Genomic DNA, 18,920 nt, shown 5'->3' on the forward strand with positions numbered 1-18,920 from the left:
AAGGCAGCAGGGAAGGATAGAAATAGCTTGGGAATTGCCTGTGGACTGATGAGGGAACAAAGAGGAAGCATTGAAGCCAAATGTGTGGCTTCGCTTTTAGACCTGGAAGGTACTTGTGGGATGTGTGGCTCTAACCTGAAGTTACAACTTCTTGTAGGGTGGTGGCAGCGACGTCACCACTGGGTTCATTGGTCTGTGTTGGTTTACAAGTACTGGAGAAAGAAGAGCAGAAGGAGAAGCTTTGCTACTGCAAGCGAAACACGGAGCTCACGGGAGGACTGTGGGTGTTTGCCGTTGGTCCCACTATGGACCCATTCTGGGGCCATGGGGTGTGTTTGGCAGGGTAACATGGTGCTGGCCTCCAACCTTGGAGATCTGCTGCCACCTCAGTATCTTCAGTGTTTCAGAAAAGACGGGGTACAAGGTGATGTGGAAGGGGCCAGCTCCCCTTGCAACCTGTTGTCCTTGTGTGTAACAGCCTCTTTTCTTTCCTCCTTCCCAGATCCTGCCATGCCCAGCCAGCAGGTCCCCATGAGCCTCCCCAGCTACAGCACATGGCTGTTGCTCAGCTCACCGGTCCACCCACGCTTACTGGTTTCTCTATCATGGATTTCTTCCCTGAATCTCCTCTCCCTCAGGCCTGCCCACTGCTACCAAATGCTCTTGAACCACGGAGGAGACTCATTGCTACAGTGTAAGTATGAAACTCCCCAGTACCTGGGAGGTGGGGACAGCCCAGAACGGGCTGCAGCCACCACCTCTGACCTGCTGTGTGGGGTGATTTGTGTCTTGCACAGGGAAGGCTCGTTTCCATCTGTTCCATGAGCACAGCATGCCGGCACGGAGCAGCCTTTCCCTTTGGATGCTTGCAACTCGTGGCTCTGAGGCTGTGGAGAGTAGGAGCAGCCAGTGTCATTCCTCCTGGAAACCTACAGGGTGAGTGCTTATCACCACAGGGTGTTTCACTCGGGCTCAAAGAGAGGCCCAGAGGGGTGGGGAGAGATCTGGGGAGGAAGGTCTTGTTCCTCTCCAGGACCTGCTGAGCCAGGGCCAGCAGGTAAGGAAGGACACTGCCCACTCCTGCTAGCCCTGGAGATGAGGGGAGTAAAATGTGTGTGTTTGATCCTGCCCACGCTCTGTGCTTCAGAGACTGAGCATTGCTGGATCACCACTGGTGGCCTGCTGCCCCAGGATAAAAGCATGTGTTGGGAGGCTTCTAGTCTCCTGGTGTAGCCTGGCTTAGTAAAGACTTAACAGGAATCCTTTGTATTGCAAAGTAAATCAGTTTATTCTTGCAAAGCAGCGAACACATAACTACACTCTGGTTGTGTGAGAAGTCAACGATCCTATCCCTTAGTCCTCAGTTCTTTCCTCTGGCTTGTGTAGGTTGTGCTTCCCTCTGTGTTTGTATTTTGTGTACAGACTTGTCCCATGCCCCTGCTCTTCAGCATGATGAGGTAGCTCTGGCTGCCCCTTCTGTGCAGCATTTAGGGTTGCTACCCCTAGAAGAAAAGGTGCTGGCTGTGTAAAAGCTGACTAATGTGCTCAGGATCAGGGCCTGAGCCAGACCTGCCTGCACTGGGGCTCTCTGAGCAGCGCAGTCACTGATCCCTCCCTCCTGCCAGACTTGCTGATGCTGCCACAAGCGTGTCCCTATGTCCTTCTGCAGCCTGCTCCCATGTCTGAGTAAAGCAGAACTGGCAGTGAGTGAAAGAAATACAGTGAAGGTACCTTCTTAAATGCTGTCTGCCCTGTGTTGGTGCTTGCTGGAGGGAAAAGCCTGACTGACTGTGTATGAGCTGGCTCACAGCTGCATGGGACATGCAGTGTATGAGGGAGAAGCCCTGCTTGGTGGCTGCTGTCTTGAGAGCAACATGGTCAGATAACAAAGACCAGTGGGTGATGTCTCACCACACAGGAAACCCTGTTTTCCCTCTGGCCAGGACTCCAAGCTCTTCCCCAGCTCCCGTGTCCTCTGCTGCTCGGTATCGCATCGCATTACTCAACTCCAGATGCCATCCAGACACGAGGCCTCTGAGGAAGCACGTGGCATCCTTTTATCCCCTCTGTTCTGCTGCCACAGGGAAGCAGCCAGCACAGGAAAACCTTTCCAGGCCTCGCACCCTCCCTCCTCCTGCAAGAGCAGCCCTAGCAGAAGAGCTGGGAGGAGCGCAGTGTGTGTCATGTTCTTTCTGAGCCCAGCTCCCCTCCAGCAGTCCCTCCTGCTGTGTCCAGCTGGCTGGCTGTCACTCCATGCCCTTCAGTAGGTGCAGGGGGCTCGGTGGGGGTCCGTGGCCTGTGGGGACAGCACCATGGCCGTCAGGCTGGGCTCAGCCCCCGCCCGGCTCTTCCGGAGGCCCGATGCGTCCCTGGCCGTGTGGCAGGACTCAGTGGCTCTGTGCCACCACAGGCTTTTCCTCCACTGTGCGCAGAAAGCTGCTGCCTCTTCTTCTTCAGAGTCAGGTGGGGGCTGTCGCAGACCCTGTCAGAAGGAGACACAACGTTTCCATGCTCAATAACGTTGTACATGATCTGGTTTAAAGTATCTTCAACCTTATGGAGGTCTGAACGATTTGGGGTGTGAAGCCAGTGTGGCATCTCTGCCCATTAATGCTTGAAAGGGCTTAGAAACCTGCTGGGAGGGAGACAAAAGGCATACGCTGCCCTTAATTTATTGGGGAGTTTCCAGAGAGAAAAAGCCAGGTCATAAAGGGCTTTGCAGTCTAGACACTGGAGAGAAAGGAATGGCTGTCCTGCTGGGATCAGCACTTGGCTTTCTAGGCCCTCTCAAAGTCTGCTCTCTCAAGCTGTTGCAGCTGCGAGGGGGCAATCACAGAATGTGTAAGGTTGGAGGGGACCTTCAAAGGCCATCTAGTCCCACCCTGCAGTGAGCAGGTCGCTCAGAACCCCATCAAGTCTAACCTTGGATGTCTCCAAGGATGGGGCCTCCACCACCTCTCTGGGCAACCTGGGCCAGTGACCCACCACCTTCAGAGGGGAGAACTTTTTTTCTCAATATCCAACCTAAACCTCCCCTTTTCTAGTTTAAACCTATCACCCCTTCAGAGCTTGGATCAAAGCTCAGCCCGAGACAGCATAAAGGCTAGGGCTGACACAGACCGGTTCTGAGTAAAGGCCTGCAGTGTCAGGCTGCTGCTCTCCTATCCAGGAGTGAAATGGGAAAGGGACTTCAGAGCTGCAGCAGTGACAGAGCAGACTGAATGGCTGGAAAGGTGTAGCTTGGGAACAGGGCAGAAAGGTGCAAAATAAACCCATGACGGTAGGAATGCTTCCTCCCAGCTGGAGCTGACAGGTCCCACCTCCCTTCCCTACGCAGACCTGGCTGCAGGAGCTCCCTGCAGCATGGACTCACCCCAGATGCTATCCACATTAACTCACTGTGACACACGCTGCCTCAGCTGCCTTCAGAAGATGAGAAGCTGCTTGGACCAGGTTCTGTGCGTTGCTCACGAGCAGCTCGGACGAGGACTTGCTCTCTGCAGTGACTGCTTTTACCCTTCAGAGACATTTGAAAGGCTTTTACTGGGCAGCGTGGCCAGAAGCTACTCCAGCACCAGCAGAGTGGGTTTGCAGGCAAGCCAGGGGAGGAAAAGGCTGTTACCAGCACCAGGAAGAGGAGAGGGAGCCAACTGTGACATCCAGAAACCACCACACACATCTCTTTGAGGAGGGGCCACCAGCCTCATGCAAGAGGCTCTTCAGAGGGATCTGAACAGGCTGGACCGATGGGCTAAGACCAATGGGATGAAGTTTAACAAGGCCAAGTGTAGAGTCCTGCAACTGGGACATAACAACCCCGTGCAGAGCTACAGGCTGGGGGGACACTGGCTGGAGAGCTGTCAGGCAGAGAAGGACCTGGGGGTGTTGGGTGACTGCAGGCTGAATATGAGCCAGCAGTGTGCCTAGGCGGCCAAGAAGGCCAATGGCATCTTGGCTTGTGTCAGAAATAATGTCGCCAGTAGTTCTGGGGAGGTGAGTGTGCCCCTGTACTGGGCATTGGTGAGGCCTCACCTCGAGTGCTGTGTCCAGTTCTGGGCTCCTCACCATAAGAAGGACATTGAGAGCCTGGAGCGAGTCCAGAGAAGGGCAACCAGGCTGGGGAAGGGGCTGGAGGGCAAATCCTATGAGGAGCAGCTGAGGGAGCTGGGGATGTTCAGCCTGGAGAAGAGGCGGCTGAGGGGAGACCGTATCACCACCCATATTGACCTGACAGGAGGGTGCAGAGAGGTGGGCGATGGTCTCTTCAGCCAGGGGACAGGAGATAGGACAAGGGGAAATGGCCTCAAGCAGCACCAGGGCAGGGGTCAGATCAGATGTGAGGGAAAAGTTCTTCCCTGAAAGAGTTGTGGTGCTGTGGAACAGGCTGCCCAGGGAGGGGGCTGAGTCCCTGCCCCTGGGTGTGTTTAAACAAAGGGTAGATGAGGTGCTCAGGGATATGGTTCAGCTTAGGATGGGAATGGTTGGACTTGCTGGGCATAAAGGTCTTTTCCAATCTTGTGATTCTGTGAGATTGTCCCTGAGCACCCAGCAGCTCACCTGGCCACAATGCTGAGCTGGCTGCTGATGGTGTGGGTGTGCTCTGCAGCATGCAGCAGCTCTGTGGAGCATCTCTCATCCAGGCAGTGCTTGGCAACGGTGCGGCCAAATTTAACCAGCACCTGCCCATCAGAAGCGATGTGCCTCGCACAGGCAACAAGCTGCTCCTTGCTCTAACACCAAAATGGAAAGAAAGGAATTTCTTAATAGAGTGAGGTGGTGCTGGGGCAGGGGGGTGTGAAACACTTCCTACCGTGATGGGGCCCTTCTTCCTCAGGAACTGAGTCATGTGGAGCATCCTCGTTGCCATGTCCTTGGTGACCTGGGACATCTTGCTGGGGCTGCCCTGCCACGTGTCACTGTCTCCTCTCTCATGCTTCACAGGGCTGCTGGTGAGGGAGGCATTGGGAGGACCCTTCCCATGGTGTGGAGACAAGAACTGAAGGGATTTGAAGTCTGATGCTGGGACATCTCCGCCTGTGCGTTTCTGAAGCAGGTTTTGGTGAGTGAAGGGGACGGGAGATCTGCCCACCACCCTCCTGGGGCTGCTCTGCCTTCCCCACTACCCCTTCTTTTCCTCTGCCTTCCCCCTCAGTGGGTCTGGGCAGCTCCAAATGCCCCGTGCCATCATCTCCTGGAGGATTCCTGTGGGCATGCCCAAGCCTGGCAGCACCCACAGTTGGGGGGTAGGATTTAGCACCCCAGAGCACTCTGCTGAGGGATCTCGATGGCTTTATTTACCGAAGCCTTTGCCAGCTCTAGACAGGCAGTTGCTGGGCTCCCAAAGAGTGCTTGTGTGGGGAGATGGGGAGCTGGGCAGAGGCAGGGGGTGTCCCAGGGGAGGGTGAGCCATGCCAGCCCCCACCCCACAGGCACAGCGTGTAGGAGAGGGGTTTGTTTGTGCCCAGTCAGATTAGGTACCTGGAACTTGGCTGAACAGGGCAGCCAGCAACCTGATGGAACTTTGGGGTGCCCTGGGATCAGACCGCTGACCCCAGAGGTCCCCACCGATGCCAGTGACCATGATGCTCCAGGGAGAGAGGAACAGGGCTGACCCATGGCCCCCACCTAAGTGTAACGGGGTGAAACCCACCTGTACCATTTCACCTGCCTCCCTGGCAGCTCTGCCTGCTCGCCCGCTTCTGCTCAGACAAGTTGCTGCTGACTCAGGGTGGCCAGGGGTGTCTGGGGCTGGGGAGAGCTTGGTGGAGCTGCTGGGAGACCACTGGTCCCTGGAATTCTGCAGGTGTTGTGTGATGAGCTGCAGGATGTGTGGGCTGATGCCCTGGACAGCCCCAAGCTGCATGATGAGGTAGTGAGCCGTTGCTGACCAGTACCAGACAATGCTGTCCAGGTGGAGATGTTCCTTGTCCTGGTGGCTCTGGAGGAGCTGGCTGGCAGTGTCCACCGCGTCAGACGTGAGGACCAGGAGGTGCTCTGCAATGGAGAGCAGGTTTGCCTGCGATGGCAGCTGAGCACTGGCCTCCAGAACGTCTTGGAGGGTGGATTTGACCCACTGAACGTTCGCCACAAGCTGACCAGCCTTCTCTTCAAAAGCCTCTCTGCTCCTCTCCCTCCCCTCCTGTGACAGAGGGGACAGGGCTGGTCCCAGGACGTCTCGGATGACCCGCAGGTGTTGGGTATTGACCCTCTCCAGGTGGAGCAGTAACGCCTTGGCCCTGAGGGCCAGCTCTCTCTGCAGGAGCTCGAAGCGAACACACAGGCTGGGAGCAGGCAGCGGGGAGACCCGGAGGGCGCTGGAGGCCTCCAGCAGTGCTTCCATCAGCACCTTCATCTCCTCCCTGAGCGCTAGGATTTCACTGCAGCTGCTGTCTTCAGGGCAGGACAGGTAGGAAAGCCGGGCGGCCTCCTGCAGCCTCAGGGAGTTCTCAGACACAGCAGCCAAGAGGCTTCTCCAGCAAAACTTGTCCTTCATGGCACTCCTCAGCTCCCTCAGGAGCAGGATGTCCCTGCCTATGAACCGGTCCATGGCACACAGCAGGACGTGTGTGCTGACAGCCCACTGGACACAGTGCAGCTCCAGGCTGGCCTCTCCTGCCTGGCAGGACCCCTTGAAGGACGCTGCTTTCTCCAGCAACACTTTGGTGTTCATCTGAGCACGTGAAAACTTGGCTTGGACCTGTAGAAAGCTCTCCCAGGCTTCGGAGGAAACAGAACTGCCCTCACTCCAGGCTGTGCTGGCAATGTCTCCTGCTAACTGAACAGCTCCTGCTAACCCTGCCATGGTCTCATCCAGAGCCTCTTTGCCTCTCAGGAAGTCAGCAGAGGAGATAAAGCTCAATACCTGCTGACCCAGACTATACCAAGAGCCTGCCACAGCTGCCAGGCACTCTGTGGTCTCACGGAGCCTGTCGGAGAGCGAGCGTGCCGTTTGGAGAAGGCTGCCTGGGTGGTGAGGCTGTTGTGGAGTTGTGTCCCTGGCCAGGCTAACGAGGACCCCTGTCATTAACACAATCTCCTGGTGCTGCCCCAGCATCTCCATCTGGGGAGAGTCGGCAATGGACAGCGCTTCCCTTGCCGCAGCGACGCAGCCGCGAGAGAGCTCAAGCAAGGCAGAGCAGGCGGCGTCAATGGCCGCTGTGTCGTGGGTGCTGGTCGCTGCTAGGAGAGCTGTCACCACGGGGTGTGTGTCTCCTTTCCCTGGAGCAATACCCTGCTGTGAGTCACCTGCTCCTGGAGATGGGTGGCATGGGATATCTTCTTGCACCGCAGCCTCATCGGTGATGGTTTCTAGCCCAGCGTGTGACAGGCTGAGTCCTAAATCCTTTGCGACATCAGTGCTCCGCACTCGTGCCCGGAGCGGGTTGAGGATATCTGGGTGGTTGGTCCCATCCAGCCCCTCTTGGACACGGTGAGCAGCATCCATCAAGCAGCTCACCACCGTTGAAATGTCATCCCTCCTCTGGAGCTGGGAGAGCCTCTCTGGAGGAAGGGCTGCGACCGCTTCCAGCTCAAGGATGGAATGGGCCAGCTGCTCCACCCAAACCAGCAAGCCGTTCCTGAAGATGGGGTCGGTGGCTCTGTCCACGTGCCTGGTGGCAGCTCCAACCACCCACCGAGCCCAGGCAGTGAGCCGAGCTGCGTGCCAGGAGAGCCCCTCAGCATCTTGGCTCTCCAGGGCCCTTTCCCACTGCTCCCTGTGCCCGGCCATCTCCCGGAGGGACAGCTGGAGGAGTTCAGGCGTGCTGACTGTCGCCTCGAAACACTGCAGGAGCCTTGCTGTTGTCACAGCCCAGGCATGGGACAAGGACCTCAGCTGCTCCACACTGCACTCCCCGGCTGCATCTCCGCTCCTTCCCGTGAGCAGGGCAGGGAGACGGGCGAGGAGCCTCCTCAAACACTCAGCCTGCTCCCCGATTTCACCAGCTGTTTGGGTGTCGGTGCACCTGGCCCGGACAAAGTCTGCTGCTCTCAGCGTCTGCTGGGCATGTGTGAAGAAGGTGGTGGTGAGGGGCTGAAGCTGCTTTAAAAACCCTCCTTGTCCTTCTGGAAAACTCCCAGTCCGGACAAGGCTGAGGGCACCTTCAACCAACCGCCTCAGGGGCTCTGTACCCTCGACGAAGGTGTCCAGGACTTGGCACAGAGTCGCTGTGAGCGCTGCTCGGTTGAGATCCTCCACCTCCTCCCTCATGGTGCAACATTCCTGCTCCAGGCTGCCTTCTCCCCAGCTTGGCCCTGGCCATCCCTCCCGCTCCTGCTGGCTTACATGGCCACAGATGCTCTTCCTCAGCTGGAGCAGAACCTGGCAGCGCTTTACCAGGTCCAGCTTCAGGTCCTGCCTGGAGGAGTCTGCCAGAAACATGCAGTAAAATATGATGGCTTCTATGTGAGCACTGAGCTTGCTGCCGGAGAGGTGTGCAGGGTCTGGGTGAGAGAGGAGAGCCAGCAGCCTGCTCACATGCTGGGAGAAGGTCCCACCTCTGTCCCCTGGCTCCTTGCTGCCTGTACTCTCCATGAGCAGCGAGGTGAGCTCTCTGATGGTCCCCTCCATCAGCTGGAAAGCATGGTCGCTGGCGAGGGTGCCTTGCTGGCCATGGGAGCGTTTCAGCTGGCTGTGCTTGGCCCCGTGGAGCAGAGGGACACACTTCTGCAGGAGCTGCAGAGTGTGAGCCAAGCTCCTCCGTCGAGGACAGTCCCGGAGTTCCTGGAGGCGCTGCGCTGTCAGGCTGCTCAGCAGAAGCAGGGCCTGGGAAAAGGCTCGGAAAGCAGCCAGCACTCCTGGCCTGTCCCCTGCACCCCGCAGCACGCTCAGGCACTGCAGCAGCCAGCTGGCAGCCTGAACTATCCTCCTCACCGCCGCAGCATCTTCGATCTGAAGGATCTAACCAGGAACAAGATAGAATGCCAGAAGAACCGGTCAGAGCAGCCAGGGCTCACAGTTTCCTCCCCGGAGCAGCACCGATGACCCCCAGCCCTCGCAGGGAAGTGGAGAGCTGTGTTTTGCCTCAGCTAGCGCGTGGCAAAGGAACCACGGTTGCCTCAGCCAGAGGCAGCTCTTGTCCCTCCTACAGCTGCACCCTTACCCACATCCCAGCTCTGCTGTTACCTTCACCGTCTCCGTTAAGACCCTTGTTGCCGCCGCAGCCAGCTCCCCCCTGCAGCCCGGGTCATCTGGCTGCCTCTGGAGCTCGTGGGCTGCCAGCAGCACACACCTCCCTGCCAGGACCAGGGACTCGGCCGCAGGACACATCTCCTGCTCCATCGCCTTGTCGCCGGACTCCTCAGCCAGCCTGGAATAGAGGTGTGGGGCTCAGCCTCTGGGAGTCACAGTAAGGAGAACAAACACACAGGCAGCTGCTTTGTGCCCCGGAGAAGGGAGTGAGAAGGTGGGAGAGGCAAGGGCACCAAGGGCAGGGAGGGGGATAGGAGGTGCCACGGGTGCTGGAGAGAAAGATTCCCCTGCAGCCCGTGGAGAAACACATGGTGGAGCCAGTGTCCCCCCACAGCCCATGGACGAGGCCCAGACCCCACCTGCAGCCCATGGAGAGGCCCCACGTTGGATGGAGCATGGGGAGACAGACAGGAGATGATGTGACTTGTGTTGGAGCAAGACCCTGCCAGCACTTGCAGCCCGTGGAAAGAGACAGAGACACAGAGATGAGCGAGGGAGAGATCCATGCTGGAACAGGTTTGCTGGGGGGAGGCTGGTGACCCTGTGGAGGACTGGGACTGAGAGACATTCTGTGATTTATGACTGCACCCATAGCAGTGACCCATGCTGGGGCAGCTGGGGAAGAGCTGAAGCCCCATGGGAAAGGACTCACGTTGGAGATGTTTGTGGAGGACTGTCTGCCATGAGTGGGACCCCAGAGTGCAGCAGGGGAAGGGGGTGAGGAATATCCCCTCCCCAGCCAAGAAGGAGAACATCTCATGAGGAACTGACCCAAACTCCCATTTCACCAGTCCCTGCCCCTCCCTGTGCCACAATGGGGGGAAGAAGGGAGCGAGATCATGGATAAAGTGCAGTCTGCTGGGAAGGGAGGGGTGGGGGGAAGGCGCTTTAAGATCTGGCTGCACTGCTCATCACCCGACTCTGGTGTCACTGGGGTGCAGGGCAGTGCCATCAATTAAGAGAGTTTTCTGTCCTTTATTCCATGCTGAGTCTGTTCTGCCTGTGATGCTGATTGCAGGATGATCTCTCCCTGTCCTTACCTCACTCCTTAGCCTCTCAGTATCTTATTTTCTCCCCTGTCCAGCTGCAGTGGGTGTGATGGAGCAGCTTTGGTGGGTGTCTGGCCCCCAGCCATGGCCACATTGCCCCAGGCCGTATGTGCAAACGGCGCCAGGGCCTTTTCGGGGGCTGCAGTTGGGTACCCGGCTCTGTAACGTCCCCACAGCGTTTGGACACTCGTCCAGATGCTGTCCCGAGATGCACCCAGCCTAAACTTCATGCGCCGGGGTTTCACTTCCTTTGCCGAGTCGTTTCGGGCACGCAGCCCTGCGTGCTCCCCTCTCTCCCCTCCCCATCCCGCCTCTCCAGCGGTTGCGGGCAGGGCACAGTGGGGCAGGGGGAGGTTCCCCGGGCCCGGTCCTGCCCGGGCACCGCACTTACCTCCCGGCAGCGGCGGCCAGTTCCTCCGCGGCTTTGGCCAACAGCCCCGCGCTGTCCCCCAGGCTGGTGCCGGCCCAGCAGCTGCTCTCGGGCCGGGCCAGGGCCAGGAGGAGCCGGCAGAGCTGCGCGGCCATGGGCCGGAGGATGCGCTCAACCACTCTGCTCTCCGGCAGCGGCCCGAGGCCATACAGGGGGAAAGGCTCCATGGCGTCCTGCCGGGAGAGGGAAGCGAACCCCGGGCCCGTCCCCTGCTCTGCGCCCGGGAGCCGTTACCGGAGAGCCGCCGCCGGGTCGGGTTTCTCCCAGCCCCGCCAAGGAGGTCAGCAGCCCGGCTGCGCTCCCGGGGTGCCCCAGCCCTCCGCCCGGTGTGCCCCTGGGTCCCTGCGCCCCGCCCCGGGCTCCGGGACCCCGCCGGTCCCGCCTTGCACCGGCTCTCAGCCGGGGCTCAGTGGCGCCTCCGTCCCGGTAAGGCGGGACCTGGGATTCCGCCCCGCCGGGATGCGCCGGCATCGCCATGGAGACGCCGGGAGCGGGAGGTAGGAGGTGGCGGGGGAGGCGCGCCCGGCACGCTGGGAGTTGTGGTCTGGGGGCGCGCCCGGTCCCGGTCCCGGTCCCGTCCCACTGGGCTCCGGCAGCGCCAGCCGCGCCGTGCGAGCCGGGAGGACACCGGGCGGCTGTCCCGGGCTCGGCCCGCGGGGAGTGATGCCGTGGGAGCTCGGAGCCGCAGCCTCCCGGTCATCCCCGCGGAGGGGCCGAGCTTCGCCCCCCTCGCCGGGCTCTCGCCCTTAGCGGGGCCGCAGGAACCGCCCTCGGGAGGTCCCGGTGGCCCCGGGGATCGCCCCGGGAGAGCCTCGCGACGGGCAGGAGCCGGGCGCTCCGGGTACCGGACACCGGGCGGGGCTGCGCGTGCCCCGCCCCCTGCGCGCCACCGCCCTCCGCGTGCGCGCGCCCGCCGGTGCGGCGGAGGAGGAGGAACAGGAGGAGGGAGGAAGAAGGAGGAGGAGGTTGAGGCTGAGGAGGCCCAGGCCCAGGCCCGCCGTGATGGACAGCACGGGCAAGGAGCGGGAGGCCGTGCAGCTGATGGCAGAGGCCGAGAAGCGGGTGAAGGGCTCCCACTCCTTCCTGCGGGGGCTCTTCGGGTGAGCGGCCGGCGGGGGGGTCGCAGGGCGGCTGTGCGAAGGGCTCCGGGCCTGGGGGGGGGCGGCCCCGGCGCTGCCCGGCCTCTCCGGGGGGGGGGGGGTGTGTGTGTCTCCCGCAGCCTCTGGGTGTTCTGCGTGGCGGGAGAAGGGGGGGTAACATGCTCCCCCCCCCCCCCCCTCCCCCCCGAGCACAGCGGGGGCGGGCCGGGCTGGCGAGGCTCCAGCGACCCCCCCGTCTCCCGTACTGTCCCCCCCCCTCCCGCCACGGCGCTGCTGCAGCTGCCCGTGGGCACAGCAGTGTGATGAGCGCGCCCGGCCTCTGCAGCCCGGGGTTCCTGCCCGTGCCCCCCCTGCGCCGCGTTCCGCCTGCCGCGGCTGCTGCGCTTGCTCATCCCGGCTTTACCCGGTAATCCCCCTAGGGCGCCGCGTCACCGGGCTTCGCCCCGGCGAGGGCTGGCCTCTCCCGTTATCCGGGGAGCATCCTCACCCCGCCGGGCTCGAAGTGCCCCCCTTTTCCTCCCTCGGGACTTTGTGTGTACCCCGGGGGGGGTCGGCTTGGGCTGGGGGTTGGGGGGAGGGCGTTACAGATGTTTTTGCCGTGGGGATGGAGCTGCCGGGGGTAGTGACGCCCCAAAAACCAGCCAAGCTCCCTTTTTACTGGGCCTCGTAATTCACAGGGAGGTTCCCTGGGGTGGGGGAGGGTGGGGTGAGAGCTGCACCCCCAAGGGCCTGGAAACACCCGTGGGTCTGGGCCCTCACCCACGCCTCCTTCATCCACCTTGGATTTATTTATGTTTAAATTTATTATTAAGCAAAGTGTGCTCGTGGTGCGGCTGCTGTGGAGCCCTGGATATGCCCAGCCACCAGCCTGGAAACACCCGCTGCCAGCAGCCCTGGCAGCAGAAGTTGTAAAGATCATTCCCAGCAGATTAACGGGACAGGGAGCGCCCAAGGGGCGTAATCCGGGCGGGGAACTGCCGAAAAGCCTTTGGGTTACCCGGCAGAGATTGCCAGAGCCGCGGTTCTGCTTGTCTGGGGCTAAAAATAGCCGCAAGGAAAATCGCTTTTAAAATGGAAGGGAAGGCGGGGAGGGGGTGACTCTGCTGTCAGCATCCGCTGCCCAGCTGAAAGCAGCGCTGAGGCTCCTTCCCAAACTGCTCTGCAGCTCATGCCAGGGCTGCGCCTTTTTAATTGGGCTTGTTAATTTTTTGGGGGAGTTAAAGGGGCTGAAACCAGCCTGGTTTGGGATGCCTGGCAGGGCGAAGCGTTCCCTTGCTGGCGTTAGTTCAGGCCTTCAAGGGCGAGGAGGAGCGCTCCCGAAAACCCGCCTGGACTCCCAGGTGGAACGTGGTCGGCTGCCAGAGGGATGGGGGCAGGAAAAGAGGCAGCAGCAATGTCATTACCTCCGTGCTCCGGCCCTTTCTGCTGTCAAGAGGACTGTGTGAGCTTGTGGGAGCCAGTCCCTGAAGCAATCGGTGTTTAATTAACAAAACCACTTAATTGTTGATTGGCTTTACATCCTCCAAGCGATGCAGGAGTTTGTTGTGTACCAGAGTTTGCTTTTCTGGCCGAGCATCCCCTGCCTGAGTGATCAGGGTGACCGGCTGTGACACCCCAACCTCCTGGCCCCGTTTTGGGGGCGGTTTTGTTCCAGCACGGTGTCAGGGGCTCTTGCTGCGTTTCAGGGGCAACACCAGGGTGGAGGAAGCCTGTGAGATGTACACCAGGGCTGCCAACATGTTCAAGATTGCCAAGAACTGGAGTGGTGAGTAGAGCCCCCGCTGCTGGAGGGACTGCATGGAGGGGGGCTGATGCTGGGGTGATCCATGGGGGCCCAAGCATCTTCCTGGGACTTGCTGCAGTGGAATTGTCCATCCTGGGCTGTTTCCATGGGTACAATCAGCAGTTTTGGGGGAGGGGTGCTGTGCTTCTCAGCCTTCCTGGGTGCTGGGAAGCACCAGCACCACTGTTTTTGTGGTGATCCTGCCCATGACCAGGCTGGAGCAATACCCAGGGCCGGTGTGTGTCTCTCCTAGCTGCAGGAAACGCGTTTTGCCAGGCAGCCAAGCTGCACATGCAGCTGCAGAGCAAACATGACTCGGCCACCAGCTTCGTGGACGCCGGCAACGCCTACAAGAAAGCAGACCCGCAGGGTAAGGGGCGCGGGACCCAGGACAGCATCTCGTGCGGCGGCAGGGAGGTGGCATGCTGAGGCTTTCCATAGCCACCGGCTCCGTGGAGCTGCAGATTCCCTGCTGGGGGCTGCTCCAGAGCTGTAACACCTCCTGCACTTGTGCTTCCCTGGAGCAGCAGCTCTGATGTGGGCTTGGCGGTGTGGTCTGGCACATGTCGGGGTGTCATCTCCTTGAGGTGCTTTGGCCGTGCCAAAGCCTTGGTGTGTCAGGTTGGGATCACAGCAGGGTCCCTGCCCCATTCCAGGGGCTTCCTCGGGGGTGGAGGAGAGGTAGAAGGAGAATGGACTGACTGCTTTCCTGTTGCCGGGGCTGGAGAAACCAACTCCAGGCTGCTGCTCCTGATTTGTATTGTAAATCCATAAATCTCCTGGAAACCAGCAGCCCCTGTGTGTTTCGGAGATGGGCACTTTGAGTTTTGCTCCATTTGAGGATGCAGCTGGACAAACTCGGGGTACAGGTCCTTGACACCCTGCCCATCCTAGTTTTTGACTGCCCCTCGGAGCTCCAGCAGGCAGGGGAGTGATTGGGGGAGAGGGGGGGGGTACATCAATCAGGATCCAAAGATCCACAGGCGCAGGGGGTGTGACAGCTCCAGGTCTGTGGGGTTGGAAATCCCCATGTCCATCCTGCCAGGAGTAGCTGCACCTGCGTGCAGGTACGCAGGCACACAGCTGGTGTGTGGTGGGATGGAGAGCAGCATTCCAGAGGTTTTTGGAAGGGGCGGGAGGCCTCAGGCCGGGTGGTCTGACGGGCTGGCTGACTCTTGTTTTTCCCCAACCACTCATGCTGCAGAGGCCATCAACTGCTTAAACGCAGCTATCGATATCTACACTGACATGGTAAGGAGCTGCGGTGGCAGCTGGCGGGCAGGCGCAGAGCGCGGCGGGTCAGTGAGTGGGGAGGGGGAGCCCCTCACCTCGCCTTCTGCCTTCTGCCTTCCCCAGGGGCGGTTCACCATCGCGGCCAAGCACCACATCACCATCGCGGAGATCTATGAGGCCGAGCTGGTGGACATCGAAAAGGTACGGGTGGTGCTGGGGCTCCTTACGCAGGTGCAACTTGCCTGCACCCTGAGATCCGTGTTAACAGGGTGACCGAGGATTTTTGGGTAGCGTGGGGGTCTCGGGGCAGCCCCGACTCTCTTGTGCACCCCTCTGCTGAGCAGCAGCATGGCTGGGCTGGCACAGCTCCTGTGTGACAAACCCTCTCCACACAAGCAGCATCTCGCCTCTGAAAGGCACTCAGGGGAAGTGGTGGGACGCTTTCTGTGCCCAAAAGAAGCCGCTGTTACTTTGACCTCACAACTCAGCACCTACCCTCCCTCCCTCCCCCAGGTCCCCACAGCGGTGACCTCAAGGGCGCTGTCACCCACGTTAGCTCAGCTCAATGCTGGAGCTTGGGACATATAACAGGGGCAGGGTGGGGGTGATGTGCAGCATCACTCCCTGTGTCACACTGGGCCGTCGCTTCCTCCGTGTGTGGAGCAGGAAAGCTCTTGTGAGCGCGGTTACTGTGCTCCTGTTCATCCCAAAGCTGTGGTTCAGCAGTGACACCAGCGCTGTTTGTGTCCTCAGGCCATCGCACACTACGAGCAGGCTGCTGACTATTACAAAGGAGAGGAGTCCAACAGGCAAGTGTGTGGCGGGGGTCCGTCCCACCTGGCTTGGGTGCCTAAAATGGGTCCTGCTCCAGTTTCCCTGGGAGGCTTGCATCCCACACATGGGCTCCTCTGCCTTGGGGTGCCCATTTGGGGTGTGGGGAGGGACTGAACAGTGTCCCACACAGGTCATTGTGCCTTTGAATCGTGGCTGTTAACAAGAAAATGCCCGGGATTGGGTGCAGCTCTTGGGTCCCAGGTTTAGATTCACCAGGCCACCCATGGAGGCAGCGGGGTGTGTGGGTTTGTGTGTCCCCCCTCAGGACACAATGACTGGTTCTAATGTTGTAACTGGTTGTAGCTCAGCCAACAAGTGTCTGCTGAAGGTGGCTGCCTACGCCGCGCAGCTGGAGCAGTATCAGAAGGCAATAGAGATCTACGAGCAGGTGAGAACACACATGCTCTGTCCCAGGGGGCTGAACTGCCCCAACACCAACAAGCCCATCATCAGCAGGGTGTCTCACACCACTGCCACGGCCTGGAAGCTCCAACTCTTTTAATTCCACAGCCAGTTCTGCCTTTACAAGACACACTTTGCTTCCTTTGGTTTTGGAGCTGCTGTACCTCACACAGGTGGTGTTTTCCCCACACTCTGGTGGCTCTAGACAAAAGCAGAGGGAAAGAAAGGGGGCTTATTTTCACCTCTGTTATTTTGGCCAGCCCCATGTGCTGGCCTGGTTTAATTCAGCTTTCCCTGCCTGACTTCCCACTTCCTGTGCCCAGGTGGGAACGAACACGATGGATAACCCTTTGCTCAAGTACAGCGCCAAGGAGTATTTCTTCAAAGCTGCCCTGTGCCACTTCATTGTGGATGAGCTGAATGCAAAGGTCAGTGGGCTCAGGGCCAGTATCCTGGGCTTCCCTGGGTGAAGTTCCCCAGCTCCCTGTTTGGTTTTGGGACTGGAAAGCAAGGCTGGAATTAAAGTCTGTGGGTAAAGGGCTCTCCTCTCTCTTTCAGCTTGCGTTGGAGAAGTATGAAGAAATGTTCCCTGCCTTCACGGACTCGCGGGAGTGCAAGCTATTGAAAGTGAGTAAGGGCGCTGGTGCGGTGAGAGGCTCATGTGGGGCAGCGTGAGGCCCCTTTCCATGGGGTTTGGGTGTTTATTCAAAGTCGGGTGGACATCAGCCCCCCTGGGCTTGTCCTGCACCCCTGGAAGCTGCTCCAGCAGAAAGATGATTCTTAAGCCCCAACCAACCCCCCACCAGCCCATTCAGTGGTCGCAGGGGTTGTGACATGGGGGTATGAGATCCCCTCTCTCCCAAGGACATGGTGCCAGGGGGAATTTGTGGTAATGAGAATATTTTCTAATTGTTTTTTTTTCAAATGGTGTTTGTTTAGAAACTTCTGGAGGCCCATGAGGAGCAGAACTGCGAGGCATACACTGAGGCGGTATGTAGTCATAGCAGCTGATGTGGGTGCCATGATGGTGGGTTGTTCCTTTCTTGCCCTTTTTTTGGGGGTGTGTGTGCTGTTAGATGTTGGGTAACTGTTTGTCTGAGAGCTCCAGTGCCAGGCAGCTTGGTGCTGGGGAGATGGGTGCTGGCAGAGCCGGTGCTGGGGAGATGGACACTGGCAGAGCTGCTTCCAGCCTCCGCTTGGGAAGTCCCAGGCCCCACACTGGAAAATAATCCCAAGGGAAAACCACATTAAGTAAAGCCCCAGCCCCTTTTGGTGTTCAACAGCAGCTCAAAGTGCTCCGTGGGGTTTTGAATAGATGAAATACCTTGGAGATCTCTGGGAAGACTCAAAGTTTAGCAAGCCAGACCTGCAGAGCTGTGGAATGATTCCTCCTACAGCATCTTCACTGGCTTGCTGGGACCCTGATTTAAACCCATTTGTGGGTTGTTTTTTTTCTGTTCTTCTTTTCTCACAGGTTAAAGAATTCGACTCGATATCGCGGCTGGACCAGTGGCTCACCACCATGCTGCTGCGCATCAAGAAGTCGATCCAGGGAGAAGGGGACGGGGATCTGAAGTGAAGCACGCGGTGCGTGTGGCATGCAGCCCGAGTGACCTGTCGTTGTGCTACAGCCAAGGACCACTGTGGGATACGTGATCAAATCCCTCTTGCTTCGTTTGTGTCGCTTACAAACCCAGTGACTTGTGTGTGTGTGTGTGTGTGTTCAGTATCCTGCTCTCTGTCATGACAATGCGGGTAGCTGGGGAGCGACGCTCTGGGCAGCACCGGCAGCTTCAGGCACAAACCCTTCCTTGGTGGCGTCGGTGACGAGCCCAGAGCCTGCACTTCCAGCTCGCTTTTCCCACTCCAGCATGTAAATACTTGTCTGTTCCTTGGTGCCCATCTCTTGCTGTAGTTTGTTTCCAAACAGGCCTGTCGGAGATGCGTGGGTTTCCTCAGCGACGGGGCGAGCGAAAGGCTTTGTGACTCTTGTGTGCCGTGTGTCCTACACAGACACACGTGTGTGATGGCTTCATGCTGGAAGTGTGACACCCTGGGGACAGGCCCGCTGCGGTTGGTGACAGGCATCGCGCGTAGCCCTAGTCGGTGGTGTATTTTGTACTCCAGAGCTCGATATAAACATCAGGGTGTTACACCTCTATTTTCTCGGATCTATTTTTCCACTCGCTTTATTTTGGGGCCCAGCCCGTCCTGTCCCACTCTCTCCACCCCAGTGATAATCTATTTTTCTAAGCTCTTCATTTATGTGACCCCCAGCGCTGCGTCTGTGCCCGTTAGTTCCTGACCTCTGCTGCTGGTGAAGCTGCTGCCTCCTGGGGATGCAGAATCCTCCCTCTGGTTCTCACCCTGGGCTCTTCTGCGCTGCCGCTACCTAGAGCCGCTTCAGCCATCCTCTTGTGGGTGCATTAGGGAGAATGGGGGGGCTCCACTCACCCTCAACTCCTCTGGAACCTCGGTGAAGAGATGCCCTGGCTGTGAGGTTTCCTTTTCCCAGCGTCCCGTGGGTCCCGGGCAAGCGCTTCGTGCTGGTTTCATGTTCATTCCCCTTCCCAGTTGTCAGTGGTGCACGGTTGCAGTAAGGAGCCGGCAGAGAAGACCGCACCCCTGGGGGTGTGGGGTCTGTACCGCGCTCCAGAGTTACTAGCATCCAACTACAAAGCATTAGCTGTGTGTAGGTAGGCTGCAGCATGTCCTCCAGCGTGTCCGTGGTGAACCGTGCCAGTTCAAGTGACCATCTGCCACCACCCTGCTGTATCCCCCGGCACACGGCTCTGTCCTGCGAAACCTTGGGAGCGGAAGGGCCTTCGCGGAGCCTGTCGTGTTCTGTGTGACGCTGTGCACTAATAAAGTGAGAATCATGGCCACAGGCAGTGCTGAG

The 18,920-nt window shown here is 59.2% G+C and overlaps 1 protein-coding gene across 3 annotated transcripts; it reads left to right on the forward strand.

Annotated features, from left to right (window-relative positions):
• The first annotated feature begins 11,581 nt into the window (after positions 1–11,581).
• On the forward strand, positions 11,582–18,901 carry LOC311189324 (beta-soluble NSF attachment protein). Of its 3 annotated transcripts, none has more exons than XM_084260986.1 (11): positions 11,582–11,769; positions 13,455–13,534; positions 13,767–13,922; positions 14,757–14,803; positions 14,909–14,986; positions 15,539–15,600; positions 15,923–16,007; positions 16,345–16,449; positions 16,580–16,648; positions 16,961–17,011; positions 17,496–18,901. In XM_084260986.1, the coding sequence occupies exons 1-11, from the start codon at positions 11,672–11,674 to the stop codon at positions 17,598–17,600; spliced, it is 936 nt and encodes a 311-aa protein (XP_084117112.1). In that variant the 5' UTR covers positions 11,582–11,671; the 3' UTR covers positions 17,601–18,901. The 3 variants fall into 3 exon arrangements, with proteins under 3 accessions (XP_084117112.1, XP_084117113.1, XP_084117114.1); XM_084260987.1 differs by having other exon boundaries at positions 13,806–13,922; XM_084260988.1 differs by lacking the exon at positions 13,767–13,922.
• The last annotated feature ends 19 nt before the right edge of the window (positions 18,902–18,920 follow it).

Source organism: Gallinula chloropus (assembly GCF_964237585.1).
Source record: "Gallinula chloropus genome assembly, chromosome: 3".
NCBI classification, from domain to species: domain Eukaryota; kingdom Metazoa; phylum Chordata; class Aves; order Gruiformes; family Rallidae; genus Gallinula; species Gallinula chloropus.